Here is a 22,159-nt window from a genome sequence, read left to right as displayed (position 1 = left end):
CAGAAAGCTTTTCTATAGCTCAAAAGGATTCAGGCAAGAGAGAGAAACAACTGAAGGTGTTTATTCCAGCTGCAGTAACAGTTAGTGTTGAAGTAACAGAAAGTGGTTGAGAACGTTTTACGCTTAACAACTAAATCGGTTAATAAACAAAAACATTGCATATGGAAAAGCTGCAGTCCAATGTCCCAAGGTTAATGGCTAGCCAGCATTTGGCTCCGGAGATTGCATCAGCACCACCAGTTTGCCAACATCTGACAAACTCCACGTGGAGCTGTAAAAGGCAATTGACGCTTCTAAATGAGAGCTGAACATTAATGCTGAGACCCCCCCTGCTGTCATTTCCATTAGCACGGGAACAGTGAGAGCTGTAGCTTTGGCATCACCTCCGCGATGGAATCGATGCCGTGCTTCAAAAATAACCCACACCTTCCAAAAGAGTAGGAGAAAACTAAGAGTGAAATGTCAGGCACTTCTGTCTTGCAGCACTGTGATCGATCCACTGGTGATGGGCGGATGCTGGAGGAATTAAAGCTCCACCAGCCGGACCTGGTGGGAGAAGGCTCAGCATTTCCCACCTTCCTCATTGTTCAGTGATAAAAGCTATTCTAAAAACACACCCATCACCAGCAGGTTGGGGTTGGTGGTGGCTGAAGCCTTCTTTCCCACACTCTGTGGTTCTCCAGCTTTGCATTTTTGTTGCTTAAAGTTCAGTATAAAAATACACCATTAAAAATAACTTCAGTATCTCGTAAGCAGGGCAAGGGGAGGAGCGCCCATCAGCTGCAGGGACTGCTGGAGATGTCACAGCCTTCAGGCTCAGAAACCCACGCTGTGCTGGTCAGGTCCTCGAAAGCAACTTCTCTCTGCCTATAAGAAATGGAACTGGATTGCTGTGCTGTAAGTCAGCCCTTTTTCCATTCATCCTGTGCTGAGGAAGGCAGACACCCTGCGATCACTGTGCAAATTCACTTTGCCCCCTTAGAAAAATATTAGAAGGTAAAAAAAGAAAGAAAATAAAAATCACCATTTCTTTTTTCCCCTCAAGGAAAAGCGGAGCAATAATTCCATCCTCCCCTTTCTCCACCGTTTAGTAACAGATCTCCCTGAGCTCATCTCAACTTCCCATATTACTACGGGGAGAAACATGATGTGACACAAGTCAGACAATTATAACGCAGCCATTCAGCCCCTAAATAGCTGAAATCTCACGTGTAGAAGCCCCAGCAGCATCAGTGTGCTGTGAAGGTGGGAGCCTCCCAGCAAATAGTTTACTGTCTCAAGCCAGAGCCCCTCTGTACAACTGCCTGCAAGAGCTCTGCTGCAGGTCTATGGAAAGGGCAGTGAAGGGTTTAATAACCCTAGCACTTAAAGGAGTAAATCAGAGCCGTATCCAGTACCATACGCTCATAAGTCTTCTAATAGGTTAAAAAAACAAGGGGCGATATTTGGATAGCAGCCACTTTAGAGATGAATAGTGGGATTTTTATGTTAAAAAACAAAAGCTTAAAAGCCCCCCCACACCACTCACTCACTCTGGGATTTTCACCACATTCCCTGCAATAATAAAAAAACAAAAATAAACCAAAAAAGCTCAAGTGCAAATAGACAAGTTTCCAAAAGCTCTGCAAAGTGCTTTGGAGAGGTGAAGGGTAAATCAGTCCATGGCTTTGGCAATGTCTTCGTGGATGTCCAGCTTGGCCTGTACAGTCTTGCAGCCTTTATCGGAGTAGATTCTTGCTTCTTTTGGGAAGTAAGTCATTTCGTCAGCCACTGCCTGAACGATCTGCTCGTCCACTTGATGCCCACGGGCCATCATCTCAGCCCTCACACACATCTTCACGTGCTTGTGCTCCAGGGGCAGCAAGGGAACAAAGTAGTCTATGAGGTTCCTGTCGATGAGGCTGCTGTGCCACAGTCCACCTGTGGGAGTTGAAGGAAGGAAAAAGGTATAGGAAGGACATTCTCTACACTTGGACCTGCGTAGGGTAGGCTCTGCAGACCAGACTCCATTCACAAAGAGGTTTATCTACCCGTCAGCAGCTTCTGTAATGACAACTTCCCTGGGAAGGGATGACATAGGAGTGAAAGAACCAAAGGGACGGTGATGGGGCACTGAGGCAGGTGGGGATAAAGAAGCAGAGCAGAGTCAGGGTAGGTGAGGTGCAGCTCACACCCTGCGGTGTGAAGTAAAGCAAGTTCCCATTCCCTAAGGGAAAGTGACTCACTGTTTTTGTTATTGAAGACTCCTACAGACAGCATGGGCTCAAGGTCTTTCAGCTGAATATCTTCCCTGCGCTTTCCACTGGTCCAGAAGTCAAGCGCTGCTTTGTTAATTAAGTCACCACCAGCATTGCTGTTCATAAGAGAAGAATTCACTGCAGTGAGCAGACACAACTGAGGCAGAATCTCTTTTCAGCTGGTCACGTGAACTGTTAATCTTGGAATCAAGTTACTGAAACAGAAACCTGTAAGCCCAAATCAGGCAGAGCAGCACCCAGCCAGCCTCTAACAGCTCCTCACCTTGGAAGCTGCTGCCCCCACTTCTTTCTCTACCCCAGTTTGTATTGCTGAGCATAACACTGTGGGGTTGGTCCCCATGCCAATCCAGTTCAGTTCTGGCTGTGCCCATTCCTACCTTTGCCTTTTGCCCACCCCCCCAGACAGGGAAAAGAAAAGAAATCCTTGAGGCTGTGCAAACAGCAGCCAAACATGGGGGTGGTATCAGTGCTGCTTTAGCCACAAATGCAAAACACAGGCACCAAACAGGCTGCCCTGGAGGATTTTAACTCCCAGCCATATGCAGTGCCCCAATATCTGAGCTCTCATGTGAGCTGTGCTCTGGGCTGGTCTCATGAGTTCTCATATATCTCTTGTGTTGAACTCTGAATGAAGTCCCACTTGAGCACCATTAGCACGGTAAATACAGGTTAGTTTTCAAAGAGATGCCACCAACCTGAGGAAGATGAAGATGGCATTCCTGTAAGACACCCCATCCACCTGCTCGTAGTAGTCCAAGAAGGGCTTGATGGCATCGATGAGACCCTGGTGCATTTTGTCCATCTCATCGAATATGAAGACTGAGTGGGCGCAGGCGCTGACATTGCCCCGAATCCAGTTCTGCAATTGCTCCTGAAACAAGGTAAGAAATGCTGAAGGATCGGGGTGTACCAGGAGGTCCAGAGACCCCCCAGCTGCCCCCATCCCACCTCATTGGCTGTGTCCTTCCTCCCCAAAGAGAAGGCCACAAGCATTGCAATCGATCCCTTGGATACGACATTGAATTTAAAGGTGAATTCCTTCCCTGTTCACAAATCAAACTTCCTCGTCCTTTCTCCTTTATACACGGATAAGGAGGTGAGCTCTGGCTACAACAGCACATCTGTTTGCTTTAAGTCAGTATTTCCTCTTTCATATTGAAACCACACCTACAGCTGCATCCGTTCCAACACTGCAATGTAAAGATACAAACCCCCAGCTCGGAGGGATTCCCCATGGAATCTCTCCCATCTCCACTTTCATGGCACATTGCAGTGGAGCCGAGCAAGGAGGCTGTGGATGCCCCATCCCTGCAGGCATTCCAGGCCAGGCTGGATGTGGCTCTGTGCAGCCTGGGCTGCTGGTTGCTGACCCTGCACCCTTCAAGCCCCCCCCGTTATCAACCCGCACTGCAGCCGCCCCGCTCTCACCTGGTACAGCGGCACGAGCTGCGGGTGCGGGAAGTGCAGCGTGGCCAGGAAGAGGTGCACGAATTTACTGCGCAGCCCCGCGGGATGCACGTGCCGCGCCAGCAACTGGCTCAAGAAGTTCTTGCCGGTCCCGGCCCAGCCGTGCAGCGACAGCGTCAGCGGCTTCTTAGGGCTGGGGTTGTTGCTGAAGCCCGTCACCGCCCGCAGCACCACCTCCTTGGCCAGGTGCTGCCCGAACAACCTGCCGTCCAGCTGCTCCCGCAGCGCTGCGGGGAAACGCCGTCAGCACCGACCCGACCCATCCGCGGCCCCGTTTAACCCACCGCCCTCTCTCCTTCCCTCCTTCCCTCCTTCCCTCCCCGGTACCGGTGGCGTTCAGGCGGTGTCCGGCGCTGGGGCAGCACTCCACGTAGCTGCAGTAAAAGCTGGGATGGGACAAGTAACCGGTGAGAGCCGAGGCCACGCCGATGGCCAACCCAACGCTCAGCGGCTCCAGCGCCGCCAGCCCCGGCAGCAGCAGCCACAGCAGCGCGGCCGCCCGCATGGCGCCTCCGAACCGCCCCGCTTCCGGCACGGCGACACCGGGAAGGAAGCGCCGCGCCCCCCCCCCCCGGTAACCGCCACCGCCATCTTTGTGAAGGGAGAGGGGCGGTGCCGGGCCTGTCCCACAACGTGTCCATCCTCACACAGGCACCCAAATGCCGTTTCCCAGCCCGTGCTGCTGCCTGCAGACTTCCCGCCTTCCTTATTAGAGCACAGGGCAGCGTGTCAGCCTGGGGGTGTGATAGGTGATGGGGACATGGAAGGTAATGGGGACATGGAAAGCAATGGGGACATGGAAAGCGATGGGGACATGGAAAGCGATGGGGACATGGAAAGCGATGGGGACATGGAAGGCGATGGGGACATGGAAAGCAATGGGGACATGGAAAGCAATGGGGACGTGGAAAGCAATGGGGATATGGAAGGCAATGGGGACATGGAAAGCAATGGGGACATGGCAGTGATGGGGACATGGAAAGCAATGGGGACATGGCAGTGATGGGGACATGGCAGTGATGGGGACATGGCAGTGATGGGGACATGGCAGGTGACAGCACAAGGTACAGAAGTGCTGCCCCAGCAGACCCTGTGTGAAACCAGCCCTGCAGCAAACACCCGGCCAAGGCTCTCAGCCATACGGTCTGATTTATTGCGTGGTTCTGTGTGGAGCCGGGAGTTGGACTCAATAATCCGTATGGGTCCTTTCCAACTTAGGATATTCAGTGATTTATTAAAGGGCTTCACAAAAGGCCCCTCTGGAACAGGATAAATCCTATCCCTGTGGAGGAAGGAGATGTGGGCTGATGGCTGCTGCATGGCTGGGTCCTGCAGCAGGAGCACGAGGTACGGCCGTGCAGGTCTACGTGCTCAGAGCCACTCTGGAGGCCACAGTCTTGCAGCCCTTGCTGGAGTAGAGCCTTTCCTCACTGGGGTAGTCTGCCATTGCTGAGGCAATCTCTGTGATGAGGTCTTCCTCCTCAGGATGCCCTTGAGCACGCAGCTCCTCCCGGACACACTGCTTCACGTGTTTGTATTCAAGAGGGAGGAAAGGGATGAAATAGTCAATCAGGTTCTTCTGGATCAATTGGCTTTGAAAGAAACCGCCTGGAAGGAAGAGCATGGAAAGCTTGGCCGTCAGCATGCTCAGGTGGCAAGCACTGCTTGGTGCTTTGCAGGGATCTGAGCTGCACACATCGGAGGTGCTGTACTCACTGCTTGGGTTCCTGAAGATGTCCTCAGAGAGCAGATCTTGGAGCTCCTCTGCAGGGATGTCTTCTCTCCTCTTCATCCTTCTCCAGTAATCAAGAGCAACCTCCGTTATCTTATCTCCGCCTGCATTGCTGTTGGGAGGGAGATTCGGGGGCTGGTTAGATCGTATCTTTGCTGTCTTTAACGCTCACGTCTTGGCAGTGATTTGAGCGACTGTGTCAGCAATGGGCACTCCCTGCTGTGTCTGTGGGGCTGTAACTCCCTCTTGGCCCTTGGCTTTCCTTACTTGAGGAAGATGAAGATGGCCTTGCCGTAATGAACTCCATCAATCTCGCCGCGGTAGCCGAGGAATGGCAGGATGGCATCTATCAGACCGTGCGGCATTTGATCCATCTCAGAGAATACAAACAGGGACCTCGGGCAGGCGCTGACGTTGCCCCGAATCCAACTCTGCAGCTGCTCCTGCGAGAAGAAACAAACCAAGCTGGTGTTTGCACTCCCAGCTGCAGATAAAGTGGAGGACATGAGCTGTAGGTACCTTGTACAGATGGACGTGAGAACCGTGTGAGAAGTGCAGCACCGTGCTGAAGTGGTGCACAAACCTCCTTCTCCACGCGTTGAGTCGGTAGAGGTTCTCTGCAATGATACTGCTGACAAAGGATTTGCCTGTGCCAGTCCAGCCGTGGAAGGACATCACCAGGGGCTTCTTGGGCCTCTTGGATTGAAGGTTGGTACTCAGAGCTCTCAGAACTATTTGGACAGCCAGGTGCTGGCCAAAGACTTTTCGCTCCAAATCCGTCTTCACAACTGGAAGAATGAGGGCAGAGTCAGAAGGTGCCGTTTGTTCCAACCCTTTCTTTGGCTGTAGGGCCGCCAGAGGGAGCAAACATACCCTGCCCTCCCTCTGTGATGAGATCGTGGGTCAGCAGAGAGCCAAACTCAGGAGTGGATTCATGGAACAGAGCCCAATGGCACTGATGGGAACCAAGCAGCTTGCAGGAGCTTGCCATGAGTTTACATCACCATCAAATGCAGAGCTGGCAGAAGCTGCATGCTGAAACATCGGGAGGCAAAAGGACCTTTGGGTCCCTTCAGGGTTTCCCCTGAAATTTGCATCCCAGCTCTGAAAGCAAACAATGCTTGCGTTCTTATGGCACAGGAGTGAGGGATTTCCAAGCAGCGGGCACTGGAAGGTGTGGTTAGAAAGTAGCTCAAGGTTTTTTTTCAGCCCTGCAGTTTCAGGATGAAATAAGTGCCAGACTGCTTGCCTGGGGGAATTGAAACAGCGTTTTGAACCTTAGAGGTAGCACTGATGACTGCTAGTTCAATGCAGATCACAGGCAACGAGTGGCTGAGGTGTGGGATAAGCTGTGTTAGAAGCCTTTGCCTTTTAGAGCTTCTCTTTCCATGAGCGCCCAAAGGATGCTCTGGGAATCCCTCCCCACCCCAGGAAGGACCATCACTGCCCTTCACACCGCAGTGAAGAATTTCTCTTACCTGAGAAATTCAGCGTGTCCTTTGCATTGCAGCACTCCAGGAGGCTGCACCTGAGCCAGGAATGAGGGGAGAAGAGCTGCCATCCGATGGCTGCACCCCCCACAATGAGGTAAGTGCTGAGCGGGTCCACGGTGGGCATCAGTGCAGGCGCAAGGATGGAGAGCACACCAGCATGGAGAAGCTTCATGGTGAGAAGTGAAAAGAAAGGAAAGCGAAACTGAAACCGCAGGGGGAAAAAAAACCAACCCAATAACCCCAAACTTCCTGGAGCACGAAGCTCTTTGTGCAAATAGAAACCGCTCACAGGTGGGACACACCAGAAAGGCAGGTTCTCAGAGCAAGTGTTTTGTGCTACCCGCCCTTCAAACAAGGATTGCCTTGCACTCAGAGCCACATCAAATGCATAGGAAGCCACAGGGCTCTGTGTTTGGTGTCCTCTCCGTTTGAGTCCTATGCTGGACACTGATCCTGCTCCGGGCTCCTTGTGCAGATGGGTCACCTGCAGAGTGAGTCCACAGAGCCCCCAGAGCCACAGCACGCTGCTGAAGAAGTGATGGGAGTTTTCTAGCCTGTGTTTCAGTGATGCACCATCCTCTGCACTGGTCTGTGATGGACGCTAGATGGGGTGTCAGACAAAGAGTTTTCGTCTGGGATTTACCGGACGGAACTTTGCAAGAGTTGGAAGCGATGCCTGAGAAAATCAGGAGGGGAGCACGCGTCTCATGCAGAGCTTGTGCTATTAAATGGGATTCTCGGGACAGCAAACAGCGCAGTGCTCACAGATCTGGCTCCGCAGAGGGCGAGAGCTTCACGGGCAGCTTCAGTCTGAGAACAATGTTATCTCAGCAAGGGAGAGTTTGAATAAAGAAATGAGGCTGATGGTTGCTCACCTCGTTGGATCTCAACAGGTGAAGGAGCAGGATGTGGTCCTGAGAGTGCTGGAATGGAATGGCAGCTTGGAATCTCTCCGGGATAAAGCGCGGTGCCAAGTCGTGTCTTGGAAAGGATGAGTGGCTTCAGACCTTATATTCTACTTTCTCTCCTCATGTCTGGCAGTGGAGCGTCTTCTGGCTATGGGGACAGTGAGGTGTCTATAGTAAATTCTTCACTGTGGTTTTGTGTCCTTCCTCAAAGTCCCACCAACCTGCATGTCTCCCTAAATGTGTGGAATGCAAAGTAATGCGCCAGAAACAGCAGAGAGGAGGAGGAGAATGACCTCATTTATGCGTAAAGAAGGAGCAGCATGGGACACATCTATAGATTTTTTTTTCCCCTTCCCATATGGGAGGGAGGTGGCATATATTTCCTATACAACAATAGGATGTATGCTGCCTAACAGGTACCAGATGGGTGTTTAAATAACCTTCAGCTGCAACATGTCATGCTGTTATCTCATTATCCCTTACAAGTTAAATGGGTTCAAGCTGGGCCTGGACATGGCTGAGATGTCTAATAGCTGTGGTGAAGCTGACACTGATGGCAATTTCCTTGAACAGCTGTCTGGGAGCTCCAAGTGGAACACAGACCTGCAACGTGCAGCCTGCAGAGCTTGTGCATGGTGCTCTTCCCTTCCCACCTCCCCACAGAGCCCCAGCACAGTACTGCTCCCCATCACACATTGGCGCAGGGATCAGTGGGCATGGGGTGGCAGTTGCAAAAGGGAAACAAAGAGTGCAGAGATGGGCTGCTAAAGGCAAAGGGTGTGAAGGGAACAAAGTCCCAGCTGAGAGCTCTGCCTGCCCTTTCTCTGCAGCCCGTGTGTTGAAATTTTCTGTCACCCACCCATGGTCTGATTTGTGTGTTGTTGGGTTTTAAAGTCAGTCCTCCTGGCAGTCAGAGCTTGCAGCAGCGTGGCACAGAGCCTGGAGGGTTGGTGCAGCACTGGTCAGCACGCCTAGCTGGGGGCTGGAGAGCCAAGGAAGGATGCACGTCTCCAGTTTGGTGATGTGAGTGGGAGCTGCAGGCCTGACATGGAGCACGAGAGATCTGCAGGTATGAGTTTTAGGGTCACTGAAGCAACACTCTTCCCTGAAAAACCTGTGGCTTTTTCTGGATTCTGTATGTGTTTCTCCATATTCCCAAGTACTACAGCAAACAGCTTTGGGACATGACTGCCCATTGACATGACGTGCTGGGCTGGAAAGAAAAAATCTCTTTCTCAGTGCTCATTTTTGCTTCTACCCCAGCATATCTCCTTCCACAACGCTTCTCTTGCTGCCTTCCAACCCTGACTGGACACACTTAGTGCTCAGAGTCTTTCCAATGGGAGTGTTTTTATTTTTCCCCTCCCCTTTGCATGGTTTGGGTTTGTTTTCTTTCCCTGCTTCAATTTCAGCATCACGTTCCAAGTCATCCTTATCCTAAACACCAAGACGAGGCAGCAACAGGAAAAGGCTGTCGCTCTGACGTACTTTGGGATCTGTTCAGAGCCTTGGCTAAGCTCTGAGGACAGCACTAACGCTGTGGGAAGGCTCTGACTCATGGAACATGGTCATTTCATTGACCTTTTTCTATAATGTGATGGTAGCAATAACACCAAACACCAAAATCTACGTGAATGTTGAGCAAACATTGTCTAATCCTGGCAACACCCAAGGAGTCAAGAGACCGTCATCCTCCTTTTGCAGCTGGGGAAAACAAGCCTTAAAGATGATGAACGTTCTTAACTTGACATTTTATGGCAAGGGGATTGGCAGCTCTTCTCTCTCTTTGGAATCTCTGCTGAAAAGCCTTGAGCAAATCTAAAAGTCCTTGTCTGGGATGCAACAGCCCAGAGCTCGTGGTGTGTGAGGAGGCACAGTCTGTTAGGGAAAGGTAGGGATGGACATGGGGTAAGGGTGGAGGGGAACGTGATGCATGTGGCCAGGCACATCTGTCCATGGGAAACAGCTCCTTTGATCACAGCTGAATCCCTGTGAAATTCCAATGGACTCGCAGAGCTTTTGTTCTGGATTCTCCCTCTAGGAAACACAGCTGAGTTTGGCCCTACAGGGAGAGAAGGATTTCCCATCTGGATGCCTCAAAGCCTTTTGCTCTGGCTGCAACGTAGGCTCAGGAAAGAGACTCACTGCCATGTGCAGAGGGAGACAAATGGGGTTTTAATGCTGAACCAGGTGGTTTTCAGCAGGAGGGATCAGCCAGGTGGTGTTACCAGGTAGGGATAGGAGTGGAAGCAGTGGGAGAGGCGGTGCTTAATGCCACGCTGGGTCTGCATTGTTAGTGTGGGTGAGTGAAGCTGCTGTCTCATGCTTTTCCCCTCCTGTGGGCTCTTCCTTGAAAGGTAATGCTGTGTAGATAAGTGTAAGATGGCAAGCTGGCAGGGCACCTCCTGCCCTTTATAGGGCAAGAGCTGCTGCTGATGTGTGTGTTTGATCTTTCGGTGGTATTAGCTCCATCTATTCGGTGCTAATGAAGGAGATGGATGGAGAGCAGCTCTCTCAGAACAAACACAGGGAGGTTCTTAAGTGCCTGTAACTATAGTGGCTCTGTTTCTTCTTGGATCATAATGTGCTCTGGAGGGAGAAGGGGGGTTGGGTGACATGATCAGTTCATTGGCTTTGGAGAAACTGAGGCACACTCTCTTCTAGTTTGGGGCCAGAAACGATAAGGTTGAGATTCAGCTGCCCTGAGCTGCCTCTGCTCCCACCTAATTGCCTCTGGGCTCTGGTTTCAGGGCTATTGTTGTGCAAGATTGTGGTGAATAATGGATGGATTGGAAGTGATAGAGCCAGCAGATGGCTATCAGGTTGCACTTGCAGTTGAGACTCTGTTTTGGCTTGTAAACTAAACACTGCTCGTGCAGACATCTGTGGTTCAGCGATTAGATCTGGGGACTGTGCTGGGACTGCAGGGATCTGAGCGAGGTGGTGTCACCCTGCATGGAGCAGCACAGGGCGGGTGACGTATGTTAGCTGTGCTGCAGCCTCCTCTTAGGTGGGATGGGGATGCTGTGAGACCTGCACTTCACCCATCTTTGGTTTGTTGGGTTTTTTTTAATTTTCTACTTTCTTATTATTTTTAATTATTAGTTTATAAAAATCTATTTATTCAAACCAGAATCTGTTTGGCTTTCTCTCCGTTCCAATCTGGGGCTGGGATCTGCTCTCTGGTTTTGCTTTCCATCCAGGCTTGGAAGCAGCTGAAGCGGAGCAGCTCTCGTGTGAGCCAGCCCACGTGGCTGTACAGAGCAAGAAATAACAGGGAAACTCTACCCCTATGTTTACTTCTCTCTTAAAACTTGATTTCTATTGCAGATAATAATAACTTAGAGACAAAGGCTGTGTGAAAGGGACAAAAACATTCTGCTCCAGGAAGGGTTGCTACAGGAATAGGATTACAGTCCATGAGACACACTGTTCCCCAGCCGTGGGCCCTCTGATGTGGCCAGTGGCTTGTATCTCATCCAACATGGATACACCAGTGGGGTTATTAACCAGACATCCCCATCCAGAGCTTCAGGACCTTTAGATGAAAGAAGGTATGAAAGCGCCCAGTAGGTCTGGGGTTGGACTAGAATCAGGGGCTGTGCTTGGCTTGCAGCTCACAGAACAAAACACCGTGCTCTTTCACCCATCTACTATGGAAGAGCCTTAAACACAGGTCACTAAAATAAGCCCTTCAAAGCAGCTATTGCAAACAAGGGCTCCAACGAGAGCACATTCCTGAGGTGATGAGCTATTGTGCAGCTGCTCCAGCTATGCCAGAAAACTGATTTGTAGAGCCTGAGGTCATCACATTGGTGTGGCCTTTGGGAGCTCTGAGGATGGTTGTGTCCCTGCAGCCTGCTGTGCTGGGCTCTCCTGAGCGAGCATGCAAATACCATTCCATGCAAACTTTGGAGTTAAAGAGTTATTGCTCCAGTTTGGTGCGTTGTCAATATTTACCTGGCTCTCGGGAGAGAAGAACAACCACAAGTCCCAAAGGACTTCACTGTTCTGTTTCCATTTGCTGTTTAGAGGGAAGGACAAAACTATCTCAGGTAATGAGATGTTCCCTTTTACTGCTCCTCACTGTGGTGTTGTGCTCCTTTGCCATCTCATCTCCAGCATTAGAGTAAGGCCTTTGGTTTTGGACTACTCCCATGCCTTCATTTTAGGAGTAGACCCTCCAGAGCATTAAGCATCTTGGTGTGGAGTCATCCTAGAGCCCAAAGAGGGGACCTGTGGCATTTAAAAGACAAATGAGCTAAAGGGCTGCTGGAGTTTGGGAGTGCAGTGAGTTGGGAGTCATGTGCTGGTCATCTGCTTGTCTCAGCGTTGGAGGGAAATAAGAAGTATGGTCGGGATAATCAGAAGCATGGAGGAATCTCCTTTGAAGAGAGATGAAAGTGGATGGGGGTGTGATAAAGCTGAGTAAGAGGTAATTTCACAGACGTGTATCAAAGGAGGAGTATGCTAGACAAAGCTGAGCAATAATCGCTGCTCTTCCTAACCCCCGGCATGTCTCCCCGTAGCATGAACAAGAGGGGAGGCAGGTCCTATGAAAAGATTATCGTCATCATCTGAACTTAAACCGTGTTTTATTGTGGGACTCATCGTCCCAGGAAGTAATTTAATTTCCACGTTTTGGAAAGTGAATCGAAGCGTGTAATTATCGAGCGCTACCGTCATCTGTGACAGCAACTCAAGAAAGAGAATTAAACCTAGTGATTCAGGGCTTAAATTAATCCTCAGGTTCTGAAAGGAACCAGGGTGTGTATGAGGCCAGTTTGCTGCTTCCTGCTCCCTATAGAGGCTGTGGGACCTTGTTGACACCAGGGCTGGGATGGCTGGGCACCTCTGTGCTCTTGTTGGAGAGCAGCAGGTCCCTCCCAGCACAAACCAGCACAGCTCCTGTCCCTTTTGTTGCCTTACTCTCCTTGTGGGACAGCTCTGGTCTCCATCCCACAGTTCCCATTTCTTCTCCCTTCCCGTGACTTCTTCCTAACTGGTTCCCATTGAATAGATGTGCACTTCTTGTTCATCTTTAGCCATGTTGATGGCACCGTCAGTAGAAATGTGCTGTGCTAGAAAGATGCCTTCTTCTGCTTTGTAAATATTTGTATGGAGAGCATACCTCCTCGCGGAGGGCTGTGTAAAGCAGTCATGGTTCCATAAACACAGCATGGAGCAGATCTCTGAGCACACGTCACGGCCATGGGGGCAGAGCCTGTAGGTCAGGAGAGCTGTCAGAGCACGAGACTTGGGCAGGTTGTTGGTGCTGCTGGTGGTTCACATGGAAAGGGAATGATAAGACAGTAAGTCCAAGTGCTGGACTTCATGATCAAGGAGTTGCTTGCAGGGGTTTCTCTGCTTCATTGCACCATATCGGTCTGGGCTGTTGTGTGGTCCTACATCCCTTTCTCTTTCCTCACTGTGACTTTTGATTGCTTCATGAAACCCACGTGCTCTGCTGCTTAGGGCCTGCAATCCTCACTGCAGCATCCAGAAAGCACCCTGTGAGCTGCATTCCTTTCTCCTTATCTCCTGCTCCAGCACTTAGGATGTGACTCCAGCCCTGGTCGTGAGCTGTGAGTGCATAAGAAGAGCTCCCAAACAGTGAGGGCTGTAAACAACACAGCTAAAGGACTCCCTGCTTTCCAGGCTGACTGCAGGGAGGATGCTCATTGCATTAAACGTGGGAGGTGTTTATTAATAAATGTCAGCATTTGGGACCTGGATCACCTTTTTTTCCTGGCCGCTGAGATGCAAACAGTGCTGCCAACGTGAGACTGAATGACACGTTGCACCACCAGCACAGGAAAAGAAAGGGAAAGTTTCAAAATGTATTGGGAACATTGCTCACAGGCTGATTGCATCCAAACTATGGGGAAAAAAAACCTCAAACCACCAAGAAGTTCTGACTGGTCTGAGTCAGGCACCCTGGGTTCATAGCAAACAAGCTGAAAGACTGATGGAGGTCAAAGTTGAGAAGCTGGAAGCTCAAATGTTGGGTGCTTTGCTCAGGGTTGCTGCGAAAGGGCTGCCCGGTGCTTTGCTCTGAGAAGTGAGATCAGCATCGGTGATAAAGGGATTTAGAAAACATGACCTACGGGGAGAGGTGGGAGGGATTAGTGCTGTTTAGTCTAGGAGTGATGGAGGGGGCAAAGAACTCAGGGCTTTGAAAATGAGGTCTGCATTTTGGAGAGCATTGTGGGGAGGGGAAGCGTGCCCCAGTTCCCCTTCCTTTGTAATGCAGCGTGTGGAGGCAGGACTGTGCAGAACTGGCCACCTTTGCTCTTGCTCAAGAGGATCCCAGCAGGGCATCTGTAGTTACTTCGTATGTTTGCAAATGCTCAATGCAAGTCTAGGAAATGCTTCCCAAGTTTGGAATGTTTGGCAGCAGGACTCTCTTCCTCCCCCCCCCAGGCCTGGCTGGGAAACCCCCTCTTTTTTGGCCAATGACATAAGTGGTGTTTGCATGTTGTTTATTGGCATCTGATTCAGGGGAAGAGAATCCAATGCAAGTTGCTGCAGTGGGATGAAGTGAGAGATGTTGGTTTCCCACACACCCTGTCCCCAGCTCCCACCACGGCCCCATGGCAGCTGCAGGTGCAGGTCTGCCTGGAGCCTGTTTGGACTGCTGGGTGGAATGGAGTGGAGCAGAGCATCCCTCCCAGCTGGGCTGTATCCCTGCAGCCTTGCCAAGGAATTCTCTGCCCTAAGAGGCAGCTCAGGCATGAATCCATGTGAAGCTCAGAACAAGAAAATATGACCTGCCTCCCACGTGCTCACAGCCTCACTGCTGCTCTTCCAGTCCTGTCCCACCAGCAAGGAACAGTGACAGCCCCACAGTCAGGGTGGAGCAGGGCAGCAGCCTGGCAAGGGCTGATGGATGGAGCTGGGGCTGGCCAAGGAACAGCAGCATCTTTTGCTCCTGCTGTGTCCCAGACCAGGAGATGCTGCACCCCTTCCCCAGGCCTCTCTGCTGCTGCCAGCATCTGGTCTTTGGGAGAGTCCCGTTGAGAGGCCTCAGACACGAGGAATGTGTGTAGCTCCTGCCAGTACAGCTGCAGGGAAGATGCTTTGCAGCACAACACAGAGAAAAATCTCCTGCAGTTTGAAGAGTTTGGAGCTTGCCTGAATGTTTGAGGTTTCGAGGTGCTTTGCTGTATCTTCTCCTGTGCTTCATGCTGCAGGGAAGACACCAGGAGCTGGGGAATAGGGAGCTGCATGTGAAGCAAGGGGATTTCATCCTCATGTGGGACACAGGGTGCATCATGAGTAGGGCTAACCCCGTCTTCCTCATACAACCTTTTGTGCATGCGGAGGGAGAAAGGCAGGTGGAGCACCTTTCTCTTTAATTAAGGAATATCTAAGCTGAGTCACGCCTTTACTTGAAGCTGTGGTTGCATTGGAGCAGGAGCAATCTGCCATGGGCTGCTGGATTTCCCAGGGCTGGGCACAGCGAAGGGCGAGTGATGGCTGGGGCAGGGCATGTCTGCAGGCTGCGTGCTGGAAGACACAGGAGGTGGTGGGGAAGGAGGGCACCAAATGGGCTGGGAGTGCAGCTGGGAACCTCCTGCAGCCATGGGCTGAGCTGCAGTCTTAGGGAAAACAAAATCCTCCTCTACCAGGCTGCAAAATGGGGAACTGCCCATTGGGGCAATGGGAAATGCCCTTTGCAACGCTGACCGTGCCATCAGGACGCACACATCTGTGCCCCAGTGGGAAGGATTCCTGACACAAGCAGCCCTCTCACTTTTAGGTGCCACCAGGAAATGACCCAGCACAGCAGCGCTGGAAAAACACAGTTATAATGCTGTGGTGTAACTCAGCTGCTCAAATAAACAGTTCCCTGTGTGGGAAATGAGAGCAGCTTTTATCCCTTCTAAAGAAGGGTTGTTATTAGAGCCTTCTATTTTTAAGCACTTCTTTCAGGCACTTCCCATGAATTTTTCTTTCCTTCTTCCTGCTCCTTGTTCCTCCACCATCAAAACCCTCTACCCTCTTCCCACAGCTCCTGGGGGTCATTCTAACCTGTCTGGTGCATCTTCAGCCCTTTCAGAGCCCAACCCTGACTCCCATTAACCGTTCACCTGCACAACGCAGTGCTTTTCACCAGCAGCATTGGCACTGGGCAGCTTCTTTGGGCTGCGACCTGGTGTGCTCAAGGCTCTGTGGCACAGCTGTGTTGTGTTGCCCTCAGGACCTGCTCTTGTTCAGGCAATAGCTCCATCCTAGCAGGATGTGCTCCGTGTAGGAGGATCAGCAGCTGCCTTCCACCCCAATTAATGGGGCGGCTGAACAAGGTCCTGGCAGCTGCATTGCCGCAGGCCAGGAGGTGCCGCCCTGCCATGGACGTGTCCGACAGCACGAGGTCCCTCAACGTGAGGCACCCAGCAGCACCACGTCTGCCCCTCATCCTCATCCATGTGGGTTCTGTGCCCACCCCCCTGTACATTCGATGCACGTAGGTCTGGGGCTGCTGCTGGGCTCACATCTGGACAACCCATAGTTCTCCATCTCCACGTTTGCTGCTGGAGCAAACAAGAGGAGTCCTGGCTTGTTGGCAGGTGGTGCTGAGCTTGTGTGTATTCCTGCTGCTCAGCAAGGTGTGCTGATCCCTGGGGAGGTGCAGAGGCAGATACAGAGAGAAGGCTGCCGGTGTCTGCTCTGCTCCAGGGGGTGCCGCCATGCACCATTGCTGAGACAGCTGTCCTTGTGCAGCAGGACCTGAGCCTGCTCCTGGGCTGTAGCATTTCTGCTCATTGCTCTGGTTCCTCTCGGATCAAAGCGTGCTCATTTGGCAGTTAAAAAGCACTGCAGAGCAGAGTCAGTCCTACAGGTTGCAATGCTTTGATGGATTCTTTTGCAAAGAGCAAAACCATCCTACACTGCTCATGGACTTATTTTGTGGCTGGAAACAACAATTTTAGTCCAAACCAGAAGGAACTACTCACATACCCAGAACATTCATTTTCCAGACGATCTCTGAAAGTATCCATTTGCTTGAAATAGACCTTTTTGTGTGCGTAAAGGAATTGAGTCCCCAGTCCAGCCCTTGTAAGCTCAGAGAACTCCCTGCCAGCGCTGGGGCCGCGCAAGGGAAGGAGGAGTTAAAGGTTTGCAGTGCAGGAGCAGCCAAGATCCGACCCTCCTTGCAGGCTTAGATCCTCTCAGTCTTCCCTCCTGATGGCTAGGAAAGCTGGCTCCATAATCAGATGCCCCTTTCTAGGCTAGGATCAGCCTGCACTGGGCTCTTCTGATTCATCTTCTGGGAGAAAAGCAAGCGGAGCTGCCCCGGGGACGGGTTGGTCTGTATTTCCCTCTGCAGGTTTGGGGGCTTTGGGGTTCTTCTGTTGGGTTTTGGGATCCTTCTTGGCTTTGGGACCCTCCCAGAGGCAATCCTGTCTGGTGGGCAATATATGCGGCTGGAACAAGGGCCAGCTCTGTCCCTGTTTCCTTGGCAGGTGGTGCAGAGGGGAGGGCTGGCTGCCTGTGCAAAGTGCTCAGTCCTTGTGGGGCGGGACTGGGAGCACTGGGACGCTGCCACGCAGGGCTGTGGGATCGGGACAGAGCTGGAATGGGTGCAGCAGAAGTAGGTACCTTCTTTCTCCTCCCTCCTTCTCCCCAGGGCTGCCAATGGGCAAGGGATGCTCTGTGCTGAACGGGAGGGGAGGTCTGTGGGGTGTTGTAGGGCAGGCTGATGCTGTGCTGGGGGAGTTGGGTCCCAGCTCGGAGCATCCAAGGAGCAGAAGCTCACAGTGGGGTCTGGGTACCACTTGCCAGCCCTTCAGCTGCACTGTTTTGCTTGTGGCTGACCCCATGGGGGCACTGGGGCTCGGGGCTGACAGCTGAAGTGCCGCCTTCCTGTCCCCCTCTGTAGGGCCAAGGCAGGAGCTCTGCATCCCCCACAATGATGGGGAACACCGTGTTCCTGTCATTCGCCTTCTACAGCACGATCCTGATTCTAAAGATGTATGTCGTTGCCATCATCACGGGACAAGTGAGGCTCAGGAAGAAGGTACGTCCCAGTTTCCTTTTCCTCCCTCACCCCTCTTGCCTTTTGCTGGGCTTTCTGTTTGGATTTACTACAAACCCTTTCTTCTTTTCATCCTGCAAAAGCCAACTGGGTTTTGCAGAAGCAAGCTGAGTTTTCTTTGACTCCAGTTGAAAGCAAAACAGGTTTTCTAGCTGTGGCAGATAGCCATCTCGCTTCTCTTTGGCTCTTTTTGTTTGCTTCCACCATCTGCAGCTTGATGTTTATCATTTCTGAATCCTAATCTAAATAGTAATTTCAGATGTAAAATACCATGCAGGTGAGCTGCTGCTCTGTTTACATTCGTTTGCCGTGTCTGGGAGGAAAGAGAGAGAAAAGTTTAAGGACAAGTGGTTGAAATGCCAGTAAAAAAAAAGAAACTTTGCAATGTGGCAACAAGCTTCTGTGCTGCAGCGCTGCTGCGGGAGAGCAAAGTGGCAGGGAGCAGAAACAATAGCTGGAGGAAATGGCTCTTGGACGTGGGGACAGCGGCGGGGATTGAGGCACAGCTCAAAAGTATTCGAGGCGTTTCCGATTGCACCAGCGGAGCGGGAGGGAGACGGTTCTGCTCCCAGGCCAAAGGCAGAAGGGGGTTCTCCTGTGCTGTGGCATCGCTGGAGCTGGGGATGTGCTTTTTGCTTTGTGTTTCTGAGTGATGCTGCAGCCCTGGCACTGCCCGTGTTGGAACATGGCTGCAAGGTGAAGCTGTTGCCTGAGATCCCTGCAGAGCAAGCAGTGTGTGTGTCCATCATTCTCCTCTGGGAGGATACTGACGGGGGATCCCATTCCTCCCATGGAAAACAGTAGTGCCAAAGAGCCAGCCAGGGGATTTTCTGCCTCAGTAGGGCAAAGCCATCCATCATTGACTGCTATCTTTTGGCTGCTGCCTTCGGTGTCTGCAAGCTCTGTTGGCAAAGTCTCCCAGTGGATTTCATGGAGAGAAATGCCCACGCCGAAGGCACCCAGGGGATACCTGATGTTCTCCATTCACTTTTTTCCTGCTCCATTCATTTATTTTAACCTTCCCTTATGAAAACTGCATGAAAATAACCCCCCAAAGCCCTCCCAAAGGTATCAGGAGCTGCATCCCCTGACAGTTCTGCATGGGGACATTCTCTTGCAGGCGTTTGCTAACCCAGAGGATGCACTGCGCAACGGAGGGCTGCAGTACTACCGGGAGGACCCCGATGTGGAGCGCTGCCGCAGGCGAGTATGGAGCCAGCATCCCACCCCAAGAGAGCAGCAGGAAGCTGGAAGGCTCATTAATTAACTAATTGCATAGCTAGGTGGAATGCCCTGAGGTCCGAGGCAGGACCCTGTGAACCAGGGCAGCTCAATCATTAATGGGAGCGTGCTGTGTGTGAGAGACTCAGGGTTTGGGGGTCAATGGGCATAATGAGACTCAGTCCTCAGTGGTGAGTTTGGGGTGTTCCCGCTCTGTGCTTGCCTTTAGTCCCCTGGAGGAGGTGGCCGGGCACTGGCCCAGGCACTGTGTGGGCTGGTTCTGCACAGGAAGGGAGGCTGGAGCCATGCCGAGCCCTGCTGCCAGCTCTGCTCCACCAAACATCCCATAGCACCAAGCCCCAGACTGCCGGGGGAGGAGGAGATAGATGAGCTGTTCCTTTGCTACAAGAAGGAAAATAGTAGCAACAATGATGATGATCCTCTTTTAGTTAGTCAGAAAGGACAAGCTCCCATAAAAATAAATAACCGGAGCCACAGCAGTGGTGGTGCAATGAGAACAAGCCAGGTCAGACTTTGCCAATGTGTTTGCAGCCCTGGAGAGGGCAAATTACCCCCAAGGTCTGGGCCTGAATAGGGAGCACCAGGGGGCTGGGAGCTGTGGGGCTGTGTGGAGCCTTGCACAGAAGGAGGAGTGGGGTCTCAAAGCACAGCTCCTCTTCCACTCTCCAAGTCTGGCCCCACTTGCATGTAGGGGGACTCTGAGCTCTTTGGGGGCCACACTCACCCCCTCAGCAGGCTGGGAGCCAGGTGGGAAGGAGCAACCTGTCTGTCTTCACAGGGCGCATCGCAACGACATGGAGAACATCTTCCCCTTCCTCTTCCTCGGAGCTGTGTACTCTCTGCTGGACCCGAGTCCTGCAGTGGCCAGGATCCACTTCTTCATCTTCTGTGTGGGACGCATTGTGCACACTGTGGCCTACCTGCTGAAGCTGAGGGCTCCCACACGCTCCGTGGCATACAGTGTGGCACAGCTGCCCTGCTTCTCCATGGCCCTGCAGATCCTCCTGGCAGCTGCCCCTTATTGGTAGCACCCAACTGAACAAAGCACCCAACCCACCCCATCCTGCTCGCTGCGGCTGTGCCAGCACTGAGATGTTCCTGGTGGGGTGGGTGATGCAGGGATGCATGGGATGGCCTTGGTGAGGTCTCTGTGTTTGCTGTTGAAAATGGGCAAGAGGGAACAGGCAGGGGATGCTGAGCAGCTTTCGCTTGTTCCTGTCCTTGAGGAAGGGGAGTCAATGGAGGAAAAGAGGTTTTCTGCATCAGTGACCCAATGTGGGATGGGGAATGCTGCCCTTGGTCAGCAGCACCAAATCAGGAGGGAGAAGCCAGCGCGGTCCCACAGCTCTGCAAGAACTCTTGGTTGGTGGATGTGGGTGTTGGCAGAGAGGGAGAAAAGCTTTCAATCTGGTCCCAGCCTCAGCATGGGATGCAGCAGGGAATATCCAGAGCAGCCTGCAGAAATCTCTGCCCTGCAGGGCTGTGTGCCTGCAGCCATGCGCTGCTGCTGCCTGGAAATGCTCTGAGAGAGATGCTTTCAATGTGCCCTGAGAGGGGGGTTTTGCTGTGCTGCATGAGGACGGCCAACCCTACTGTGCTGCACAGCTGTCCTTAGGGATGGGAGGTCTGGAGCACAGCGCTCTGCTCTCCTGGCTGCAGAAGGAGGGCTGCAGGTCCCACAGTTTGCTCTTGGCCACCTCTGGCTCACACAGTCCCAGCTCAGCAGATGTCTACATAATACCCCTTTCAGTGAGCCCATGCTGCCTCACACCGTGCGCAAGGTCTCCAAACCCCTGCACATTTCTCTGCTGCTTCTTATGCATCCTGGTGGCAGGAAGCAAGTATTCCCAATAAAAACAAATCATTGTGCTCTGCTACATCCTTCCTTCGAGAGCTGCCGATGCAGCTGGGCAGCAGCTGGGGCCGGGTCCAGCTGCAAGGAGCCTTGAGCCCCACGGGGCCAGGAGTGTCCTGGGGCTCCTGGAGAGCCGAGCACCCTTCCTCCCACCCACCTGCCTGCAGCTCTTGGCATTATCAGGGCCAGTCCTTTAAAACCAAAGGAGCCTGGGCTTGTAGTGCAGCCATGCTTGGCTTTCCTGCCCCAAGCAGCCCGAAGTTTGGTGTGTGCCCAGCTCTCTTCCAAGCAGGTTTTTGCTGTAAGATACTTCTTCCAAGCAAGCTCTCTCCGTGCTTCACTTGCATTTCTTCCCAATGGAGATGCTTAAATCCTGGAGGGCTGGAGGTGTTCAGCTAAGCTGTGGTTGCTCTCCTTTCTGTGCTTACAACTTCCAAAGGAGCTGCCTTTGTTTTCCATGCTCAGCAGTCCCTTTCTTCTCTAGGAAGCCAACACCTCGCTTCTTTGGTTTCCTCCTATTTGCTTCAGCTGTTGGTGTTTGGGAGGTGCTGCCCTTCTGTGTCTGCAGCCACATTAATGGCTGAGATGGACAAAAGGGTCCCACATGACAGATTTTACTTTCCCCCACCACTTCTTGTTTTCAAGCTGTGGCTTTATAAGATGGACTCCACCCCGTACATGCTGCTGTGTGTAGGGGCATAGCTGAGATTGGGCCTTTGGGGTGGGAAGGAAGCTCTGAGAGCCCCCTCTAACCTCTGTCCAGTGCCTGGGGGTGATGCCCTGCTCAGGGAAGCCGAGGTTATGTGCAGAGCTCTGCTTGTTTCTTTCTTTATTAAAAAAAAATAAACCCTGCTGTAGTGGCTGCAGGGGGAAAAGCTTGGGAATGTGAACTCTCCTGCCTCCAAAAAAACAAACAGAAAAGGCCCACGAGGCGAATTTCAAAGAGGTTCAGCCATCGAGCTGGTTTTGAAATGCTGGCAGCCAGTGGGAGAACGGATGGAGCCCAACTTGTCCCTGCACGGCCAGGACTGGGGCTGGGGCTGCACCACTGCGGAGCATCAACACGCGGAGCAGCCTCATGCCCTGCTTTATTCCCAAGGGCACGTCAAGCTGCTGGGCCCCAAAGCAGGACGATGTCCCCTGTGTCCCCCAGAGTGATGCTGAC

At 52.2% G+C, this 22,159-nt stretch overlaps 3 protein-coding genes across 10 annotated transcripts; 1 reads left to right on the top strand and 2 right to left on the bottom strand.

Annotated features, from left to right (window-relative positions):
• Positions 1–41: 41 nt before the first annotated feature.
• On the bottom strand, positions 42–4,251 carry TOR1B (torsin family 1 member B). The gene is made up of 5 exons (XM_072352548.1): positions 4,053–4,251; positions 3,687–3,952; positions 2,954–3,129; positions 2,226–2,353; positions 42–1,920 (listed from the first exon to the last, which is right to left on the bottom strand). The coding sequence occupies exons 1-5, from the start codon at positions 4,228–4,230 to the stop codon at positions 1,655–1,657; spliced, it is 1,014 nt and encodes a 337-aa protein (XP_072208649.1). The 5' UTR covers positions 4,231–4,251; the 3' UTR covers positions 42–1,654.
• Positions 3,061–21,876, top strand: PTGES (prostaglandin E synthase). 7 transcript variants are annotated; one of them, XM_072352550.1, is made up of 5 exons: positions 17,013–17,169; positions 17,326–17,453; positions 17,742–17,879; positions 19,018–19,100; positions 19,918–21,876. In XM_072352550.1, exons 2-5 carry the CDS (start codon positions 17,439–17,441, stop codon positions 20,165–20,167), a joined length of 486 nt encoding a protein of 161 aa, XP_072208651.1. In that variant the 5' UTR covers positions 17,013–17,169; positions 17,326–17,438; the 3' UTR covers positions 20,168–21,876. The 7 variants fall into 7 exon arrangements, with proteins under 7 accessions (XP_072208657.1, XP_072208658.1, XP_072208651.1 ...); XM_072352552.1 differs by having other exon boundaries at positions 17,024–17,165; XM_072352556.1 differs by lacking the exons at positions 17,013–17,169; positions 17,326–17,453 and adding an exon at positions 3,061–3,139 and having other exon boundaries at positions 19,918–21,828.
• LOC140260429 (torsin-1A-like) lies at positions 4,737–8,236 on the bottom strand. Of its 2 annotated transcripts, XM_072352799.1 has the most exons (6): positions 7,826–8,236; positions 6,936–7,116; positions 5,977–6,245; positions 5,725–5,900; positions 5,442–5,569; positions 4,737–5,333 (listed from the first exon to the last, which is right to left on the bottom strand). In XM_072352799.1, the coding sequence occupies exons 2-6, from the start codon at positions 7,072–7,074 to the stop codon at positions 5,089–5,091; spliced, it is 957 nt and encodes a 318-aa protein (XP_072208900.1). In that variant the 5' UTR covers positions 7,075–7,116; positions 7,826–8,236; the 3' UTR covers positions 4,737–5,088. The 2 variants fall into 2 exon arrangements, with proteins under 2 accessions (XP_072208900.1, XP_072208899.1); XM_072352798.1 differs by lacking the exon at positions 7,826–8,236 and having other exon boundaries at positions 6,936–7,169.
• Positions 21,877–22,159: the final 283 nt, after the last annotated feature.

The sequence above is a fragment of the Excalfactoria chinensis genome, chromosome 18, assembly GCF_039878825.1.
Source record: "Excalfactoria chinensis isolate bCotChi1 chromosome 18, bCotChi1.hap2, whole genome shotgun sequence".
Classification (NCBI taxonomy): Eukaryota; Metazoa; Chordata; class Aves; order Galliformes; family Phasianidae; genus Excalfactoria; species Excalfactoria chinensis.
Note: the sequence above shows the minus strand (reverse complement) of the source record. Positions and strands in the feature narration are given on the sequence as shown.

Bases quoted from the DNA above. Each gene is read 5' to 3' on its own strand.
- TOR1B (XM_072352548.1), bottom strand. From the start codon at position 4,230: ATGCGGGCGGCCGCGCTGCTGTGGCTGCTGCTGCCGGGGCTGGCGGCG. The intron at 3,130-3,686 runs GTGAGAGCGGGG...ACCTTGTTTCAG, and splicing joins AGCTCGTGCCGCTGTACCAG to GAGCAATTGCAGAACTGGAT. The intron at 2,354-2,953 runs GTTGGTGGCATC...TCTTATGAACAG, and splicing joins GCCATCTTCATCTTCCTCAG to CAATGCTGGTGGTGACTTAA.
- LOC140260429 (XM_072352798.1), bottom strand. From the start codon at position 7,122: ATGAAGCTTCTCCATGCTGGTGTGCTCTCCATCCTTGCGCCTGCACTG. The intron at 5,901-5,976 runs GTACCTACAGCT...TTCTTCTCGCAG, and splicing joins CTCACGTCCATCTGTACAAG to GAGCAGCTGCAGAGTTGGAT. The intron at 5,334-5,441 runs GTGAGTACAGCA...TCTTCCTTCCAG, and splicing joins CATCTTCAGGAACCCAAGCA to GCGGTTTCTTTCAAAGCCAA.
- PTGES (XM_072352550.1), top strand. The intron at 17,880-19,017 runs GTACGTCCCAGT...ATTCTCTTGCAG, and splicing joins AAGTGAGGCTCAGGAAGAAG to GCGTTTGCTAACCCAGAGGA. The intron at 19,101-19,917 runs GCGAGTATGGAG...CTGTCTTCACAG, and splicing joins GATGTGGAGCGCTGCCGCAG to GGCGCATCGCAACGACATGG.